The 8,525-nt window shown below is 45.9% G+C and overlaps 1 protein-coding gene across 1 annotated transcript in view; it reads right to left on the reverse strand.

Moving 5' to 3' along the window:
• AACS (acetoacetyl-CoA synthetase) overlaps nt 1-7,852 on the reverse strand; it is a 100,925-nt gene extending 93,073 nt beyond the window's left edge. Inside the window, exon 1 of the mRNA XM_021004340.2 lies at nt 7,409-7,852. Within this exon, the coding sequence (XP_020859999.1) occupies nt 7,409-7,541 (133 nt within the window). The 5' untranslated portion in view covers nt 7,542-7,852. The remainder of the gene's footprint in view (nt 1-7,408) is intronic.
• Nucleotides 7,853-8,525: the final 673 nt, after the last annotated feature.

Raw genomic sequence — 8,525 nt, forward strand, 5'->3', positions numbered from 1 at the left:
AAAGCCATTAAGATTTGGCAATTAAGAGATCACCGATAACTTGAGAAAGAATGGCTGAAAACTGAGGTCAGACACAAGGAGGGCTATGGAGGGCATAGAAGCAAGTGAGAAAAAGACGTGAGGCACCTAGCATACAAAGTTAGCTTTCTCAAAGATTTTAGTTGAGAAGGGGAGGAGAGCTACAGGACCATAGCTATGGGAGAATGGGCAAGTCTAGTGAATGTTTTTTTCAAGGACAAAGGCAAGCATAGCCAACAAAACGTAGGATAGACACGTAGAAGGAGAGGAGGCTTTCTCAGTGAGGGAAGCCTTAGCAAGTGATCTTGTGTGACACCACAAGGGTAGAAAGGGGCCTATGCTGACCCTTACGCTGTTAACATTTTTATCAATGGTCACAGAATACAAAAGGGCACTTTTTTCAAAGGAAGAAATTCATGTCATCAACAACCATATAAAAATACTCCAAACCAATATTACAAAAATGTAAATTAAAGCAAATCTGAGGTTCTAACTCACACCCCTAAGATTGGCAAAGATGACAAAAGAAAAAAAATGACACATGTTGGAGGGGCTAAAGGAAAACAGATTCAGTTCTCCCTGCACTGTTTGCTCAGCTAGGAATTGCTCTAGCCATTCTGGAAAACAAGCTGGAACTACACTTCAAAAGTTACTAAACTTTGCATACCTTTTGACCCAGCTGTACCACTACTAGACTTACCCCTAAAGAGATCAAATAAGAAGTAAAAGGTTATATATATTTAAGAAAAATGGGGGCAGCTAGGTGGTACAGTGGATAGAGCTCCAGCCTTGGAGTCAGGAGGCCTTGAGTTCAAATCCAGCCTCAGACACTTGACACTTACTAGCTGTGTGACCATGGGCAAGTCACTTAATTCCAATTGCCTTACCAAAAACCAAAAAAGAAAAGTATAACAGCTCTTTTCATAATAGCCAAAAACTGGAAACTAAGGGAGTGTCCTCCTATTGGGGAATGACTAAACAAGTTGTGGTACAACGAATGAAATGGAGGATTATTATGTCATAAGAAATAATGAAGTAGATAGTTTCAGCAGAAACTGGAAAAACCTCTATGAACTGATGCAGCAGAAAGTGAGCAGAACTAGGAGAACAATCTGTATAACAACAAGAATATTAAAAAGAAAAACAACTTTGAAAGACTTTAGAACACTAATGGATACAATAAGCCACAAGTTCAGAGGGAGGCCTGAAGATGAAACACACTAACCTACCTCCTCCCAGAAAAGTGATGGACTTGCAATGCACAATGAAACATACATGGCCAATGTATGGACATGGCCAATGGAGGAATTTGTTTTACTAGGCATATTTGGTCTGATAGGTTCATTTATCATTTTTTATTGTTAAATGAGGGGCAGTGGGTGCAAAAGATAATGTTTGAAAGAAATAAAATTTTAAATGTCTATCAAAGACTTGGATAAATGCATAAATGACATGCTTAACAAATTTCTGGCTGACACATAGCTAGAGTAGCTAAAAGCCAGGATACAAAAAAATTTCAACAGGTTAGAACATTGTGATACATGTAAAATTTCACACTTGAAATAAAAAAAAACTTCACAAGTAAAAGACAAGAGAAACATAGCTAGACATCAGTATGCCTAAAAAGATCGAGAAGTTTTAGGCTAGACTACAAGTTCAAAACAAATGAAGTAGAAAAAGAAACTGAAACTGGAAACTGAGGGCCTAGGTCTGAATCCCAGCTCAGCTACTTCCTTCCTGTCACTTATACCCTTCTGGGCCTGTTTCTTCATCTATAAAACGAAAAGGTGGGTTCAAATGGTCTCAAAGGTTCCACTGAGCTTAAATCTCATGATCAGGTGCACCAAGCAGACAACCACGTGATGTCCTAGATGCCTCGTTTTAAGAAGGACCTGTGGCATTAATGTAGTTGGAATGAGCTACAGAGTCCAAGATGTAGTAGGTGGAAGAGCACCCCAAGACAACACAGCACAAGGGAGCCAGCAGAGACAAAGCGAACCGAGCGAATGTTGTTGAGAAGAAACACTCACAATAAGAAAAAGAGAGAGAACGGAAACAGGTCAGACTGGCTAGGATTCCTGACAGAAGAAGGCCCTAACTGCATAGAGACCCAGTGGTTTTTATAGGGTTCTTAACTGGGTCAAGCAGCACTAGAAATTGAGGAGCAGGAAACCTGGACTTGGTACCCAAGGTTTAGGGGGTTGGTACTGATTCTTGAGGGGTTGGGGAGGAGAGGGTTTCTTGAGAATTTGGTTACTGTAAGCTTGGTTACTGCAGGCTCTACTTTGATGGGGTAATTCAGAAGATCAGAGCCTCCCAGTTAAGCTATAGATAAGCAGAGTAATATATACACCTTTCCCTCAAATAGATTACATGGATAAGCAAGCAAGCATCCAAGCACAGAAACAGGATGGCAAAGGGTATTTAGAATTTGTCATATAATGACTGGTTGAAGGAACTGAAAGCGTTTGACCTGAAGAAGACTTAAAGGGTACGAAACAGCTCTTTATGTCAAGTAGTTGAAAAAATGTCATATAGCAATAGTTCAGCTTGGGCCCAGGGGTGAAACTAGCAGCAAGGGGTAAAAGTCACCACAAGGTAGATTTAAACTTGATATGAGGTTTAAAAAAAAAAACTTTTTTTTTTTGGTTTTAGGCAATTGGGGTTAAGGTCACACAGCTAATAAGTGTCAAGTATTTGGTCTGAGACCAGATTTGAACTCAGGTCCTCCTGTCTTCAGGGCCAGCACTCTATCCACTGCACCACCTAGCTGCCCCAAAAACAAACGTTTTAACGATGAGAGCTTTCCACAAATGGAATGCTCTGCCCTGGAAGATAACATAACGAAGCTACAAAGCACAATGGATGGAGCCCTAGACTTGGAGTCAGAAAGTCCTGAGTTCAAATCCTACCTCAGACATGATACTCCCTAGCTGTGTGACCCTAGACATCTCCCTTAACCTCGGCCTGCCTCAGCTTCCCCATCTGTAAAATGTGGATAATAAAAACACCTGCTTCACAGGATTATTGGGAGGGTATAATATGAGATCATATTTGTAAAGTGCTTTGCAAATCTAAAGCACTATGCAAATACTAGCTATAACATTATCATAGTGCCTCCTCATTCACTGGAAGTTTTCAATCAAAGGCTAGCTCAAGCAGCTGATAGAAGGGATTCTTATTCAAGCCCAGGTGGCCTTAGACAGCCTCTGTAAAATATACTGCTGGGCAAGGCCTTCCTCTTTCTCTGCACCTCTGTGAAATCCCCTCTTTCTCTGTCCATACCTTTGGGAGCTCCACTCTCAGTCCTCCTATTACATGAAAGCACCAATCTGCCTACCATCCTCTCTCCTGATTATCTGTATGGTCTGCACTATTCATTAAACATACAGCAGTTACTACCTCATGTTTTTATTTGCATGTATGTATGTATTTCTATCTACAAACTCTATGGAACTCACCTCGTTCAGCCTTCCTATCACTCCCCTTCACACACTCTCGGTTCCAGCCAAACTATGCTACTCTAACCATTCCCAAAAGTTGACACAGTGTTCCCCACTTCCAAGTATTCCCCCAGAGGATGTCACTGGAGCCTAGAATGTATATCCCATGCATCTCCACCTTTTACAATTCTTACCTTCCTTCAAAACTCAGCTCCAGTGCCCTGTGAAGGCTTTCCTGATTTCTCCCACCTCCTTAAATGTCCCTCTTTCCTCTGAATCTCTCCTTTGGCTCCATCACACCCTTCCCTGCATATTCATCCAGGTATGCTTGCACCTGGCCTGGTAGAACGTGATCTATCTGAGGGAAAAGTGCACGCTAGTCTGTGAGCACAGACTACTCTCTAGCCGCTAGGACGCTGCCTCATGCATACTTCAGGTTTATCCCCCACAATGCCTTCTCCAAGATACAGTTGTTGATTGCCGAATAAGGGAAAAGAGGTCATCTTGTCACAGTTCTCCAAAGAAAAGAGTAATCTGAGGCTAGTCTCATTACATGCCCCCCCCCATTACATACAGAGTGACTGGGTCATAGAGCACTTTCCCTACAGCCCCCTGGAAGAATTCTAACTGTCTGCTCAGCTGGAATGTTTTCAGGGAGGAAAAAAGTTGAGAGGCTGCACTGACAGCAAACCAGACTTAAGGTAGGTAAAAGTAAGTAAAAGCTGTCTGCATGGGGTGTGATGAGTCCTCTCCTTCAACAGGTCAATGAAAGCTTTAGCAACACAAGGTGGAGCCTATGGCTTTAGGAGTCTTAAGGCAGGGGTGGGCCTTATATGCCCTTAAGGCCTGAGGTTCCCCACCCCTGGGTAACTATCCAAAGGCAAAAATAGTCAGGTCCTGCCCAAAACTTTCTCCAGGAAGGGATGACTAGGACTTATATTTCCCACCACCAGCATTCATTCTTAGCAGAATGTAAATTCCTTGAAAGCAAGAATTTCTTTTCCCCCTTTTTGTTTCTGTAGCACAGTGTCTGGCACACAGCAGGGACTTAATAAATCCTTTTTGATTGATTGGCAGTAGGCGCATAATAAATGCTTACTGTATTAAATTCAAGTTACAGAACAAATTTCATCAGATGTCCAAGACCCATTCCGGCCTATCTTCCAAACCTCCCACTAACATAATTAGTTGAGACTAAAAATGCAAATTGCCTCCTGGATGGGGTAACACATCAAGCCCTAACTTTCAAGTGTAAATTAGGTAAATTACAGGAAAAGGCTTATGGCAAAGATCCCCGCTAAAGGAAAGGCATGTTTGGGCAGGACCCCACAGCAAGCGCTTCCCTGCCCTCTTGGCCAAGAGAGAAAGGAGAGGATAGAGTCTGTAAGGAGGGGAAAGGCTTCCAGAATGAGCAGTGTGCAGATGTTTTAGCCAAACATCATTTCCTTTATCATTTCAGCCAGAATAGCTGGCCACACACAGGACAGGTCCTGATTTTCTAGCTCTAAAAAGACAAAATGAGGATGATCAGAGGTATCAAACACCAGGGACAAGTGGCCCACACTCCTGGGCCAGAATAAGATTAAAAGGTTAACTGGGAAATACTTAATAAAATAAGTAAAAATGCAACAGAACACAGATAATATTACATTTTAAAATTAAAACAATATGCAGCCAACAGGGATCCTTTAGTGTCCCTTCTTTTCTATTTGAGTTTGACTCTACTGGTCTAGATTTTAATGTTATGAGTTTCTACTGCGGGAGTTCTTCAAGCAAGGAGATCATGGGGAGCAGCATCATCCTTGCAAGGTCCCATATTGACTCAGAAAAACCACAAGTTAATTACATTATCTATCTTGTACTGTATTTATATTTTGTTATTAAACTCTTCTAATAACATTTTGATCTGGTTCAGGCAACCCTAGGGAGTTTTGATGGCTTCAGAATGGCTCAATTCCAGTTTGACTTCTCAGCTGTAGTGAGAATTCCTGCTCTGATAAGAGTAGGGTTCTTCTAAGCCCCAACCCTCTAAGATCCCTCTCAGGGCTGTGAGTCTAGGTCCCAATTTCCAACTTCAACCAGCAGCAGAGACTAGCATATGCCCATCCAAAAGAGTGGCTGGGAAAGTACTTTATCTAGGTAGCCCACTCCTCCTCTGGGACTTTGGAAACCTGAACCACACTCAGAAATCAATGGGAGAATCAAAAGGGAACCTGAATGACTATACCAACAGCATGTTCCAAGTAACAGGATATGATGGAAAGAGCTCCGAATTTGGAGTCTGGGTACCCATGTTTGAAGCCTGGGTCTGCTATTTTACCTGGGTGATCCTAAAAGAGAGTTCTCTTCTCCTCTTAGGGACAGTTTCCTCCTCTAAAAAATGAGGAGTTCCCTCTCAACTATAAAACCTATAATCCCTATGGATTCCATACGTAATAAAATGGGAAAAGCATTGAATGCTATCAAATAAGGACTGGACTAGAAGGGGTTCTAATTCTAAGGTCATTTCAAGCTCTGAAATTCAATCACTCTAAAGCAGGGGTGGAGAACTTGCAGCCTCGAGGCCACATAGGTTAAGTGTGGCCCTTTGACTGAATCCAAACAGCACAAAACAAATCCCCTTAAGAAAAGGATTTGTTCAGTAAAACTTGGACTCAGTCAAAAGGCTGCACCCAAGGACCTAGAAGGCCATATGTAGTCTCCAGGCCGCAGGCTCCTCACTCCTGCAAAGGATTCTAGGTGTGTACTACACACACACACACACACACACACACACACACACACAGACCCAGGTCCAACCACCCAGTCCTACACTGCAGCCCTTCTGAAACACCGCCCCCACTTCCCTTCCTACCTCCCTTCCTCACCAAGAGCAGGTGCCCAGAAAATGGTCCCTCTAACAGAGGGAAAAATAGGAAGGCACAGAGATGTTTCCCCACCAGTATCATCCGTGTATAAAAAGCCCTCCCTCTTCCCTGACAAGGAATGCCTTCAAAAAACCAAGTTTGGGGTTTCTGAGGAGCAGGACAGGGAGAAGGCTACACCTTTATAAAAAGAGGAAAACAGGCACTTTGCATACCTTTATCAGGGTCCTTTGCTGTCTGAGGATTAGGGGAGAGGGAAGGAGGGCACCCAAGTCTGGGGCCCTTCTCCTCCCACACATCTGCTGATGCCCCTCCTGCTCCATCCCCAGGAATGCTCTTTCTTTCTTTCCCTGCTTCACTAATTCATCACCAAGTACGGGAGAAGCTGAAGGGCGGGGCTATTTCCCACCCAAACTCCCAGGCCCCCTAAACAGCCCACCTGTCTCCACCACTGACAGTGATGACAAAAGAAGGAAGCTGAGGTATGGGCACACTCACAGGACCCTGCCCCATACGGCTGTCCCTCACCAAGTGCTGGGGAAAGGGCGGGAGGAGAGAACTGTCTGTCCCTGTCACTTAGCGCTAGTGACTGGAAGACAAATACAGTCTCCCAAGTCCACTCTGTTCACACATGCACTTACTTCCTCCCTCCACCACTGCAGCTGTAGAGGACCAACAGGAGAAACTGAGGCCCTGAGCCAAATGGGCACAACTTTTTGTGCCCTAACGTCCCTGCCTCAGGGCACCTGCCTGTCTTTGGTTCCTAGCTCCCAGTTCCACTCATATCAAGTTGACAGGAGGGGAAACTGATGCATGGAGACAGTGTTTTTCAAACACACCCCTGTCTCTGGCTCCTCCCTCCCTGCCTACTGACAGAGGGTAAACCGGAACATGACGGGGTATTTTTCCATACACACCTCCTCTCCCCAACCCCTCTCTGCACTGTGACAGAAGGGTAAACTGAGGCACAGAGGGGGAGACTTCTCCATCTACACCCTTGCTCTGAGCGATGATAGGAGGGTAAACTGAGGCACAGAGGGGGAAGGAGTGGGTCACCCGGCCCGCCCCGGCCCGGCCCCTCACCCAGCGCGGGCCCGCGGCCGCAGCGCACGGCCGCCCGGAAGCGGTCCATCTGCGCGTTCCTCTTGCCGTCGGGCTCCCACATCACCTGCGCCTCCATGATCTCCTCGTGCCCGGCCCGCGCCTCCTTGGACATGGCTGCGGCTCTGGGGCCGGGGTCGGGCCCGGGCCCGGGCCCGGAGGCCGGGACGGCAAGGGCGGCGAGGAGAGCAGGAGGGCCGGGGTCCCGCGCCCTCGCTTCCTCGCGCACGGCCCCTCACACACACTCGGACACAGGCGGGAGCGCGGCGTGTGCGCGAGCCAGCGTGCGCGCGCGCGCGCCTGGGCCGGGCCCCCGCGCCGGCTTCTCCCGGATCGCGGCAGCGGCCGCGGCAGCTGAGGGAAGCGGAGGACGCAAGAGCAGCAGGATCCGCAGGAGGCGGACGAACGTTCCACAGCCAAATGAGCCGGGTCCTTCCGCCGCCCCACTCAAAGCGGCCTCCGCCCCGCCCCCAAGGACCGCTGCCTCCGCCCCCTGGGGATGCTGGCCCCGCCCTTTTTCTGCTCCTTGGTAACTGAAGGGCGACGTAACCTTCCGCCACCTGTGTGCCAGAACAGGAAAAAGAGTGCCCTCAAATGTCTTACCCCGCCCAGCCTGGATCCAAGACGCCGAAAGAATGGGTCCTGCGGCCTGCCTGGAAGGCCGAGGATGCCCTTCTCCGCCCATTGTGTCCTAGCTTCCCAGCGGGAAAGAATAATAATTCTCATATCTAGAGCACAGGCCACAATTAAAGAAACAATTTACGTTTATAAAGTAGGTTAGTTTTTATTAATAATAATAGCTAGTGTTTACATAGCGCTTTCAGGTTTACAAAGCGCTTTACAAATATTATCTGTTTCAGTAGTCGAAGACCTGGATGCAAGTCTCCCCTTCTGAAACATACTAGCTATGCGACCTTAGGCAAATCACCTAACTTGTAAAGGTCTCATTTTCTACTTCTGTAAAATGATAATAATAGCCAAGAGATATAATATAATAATAATAATAATAACTCCAAGAGTTTTTATGATGATCAAATGGGATCATATTTTCAAACCTTAAAGCGCCACAGAAATAACAGTAATCTCTCTTACCTCCATT

This window comes from Phascolarctos cinereus, unplaced genomic scaffold, assembly GCF_003287225.1.
Source record: "Phascolarctos cinereus isolate Bilbo 61053 unplaced genomic scaffold, phaCin_HiC Scaffold_4;HRSCAF=312, whole genome shotgun sequence".
NCBI lineage: Eukaryota > Metazoa > Chordata > Mammalia > Diprotodontia > Phascolarctidae > Phascolarctos > Phascolarctos cinereus.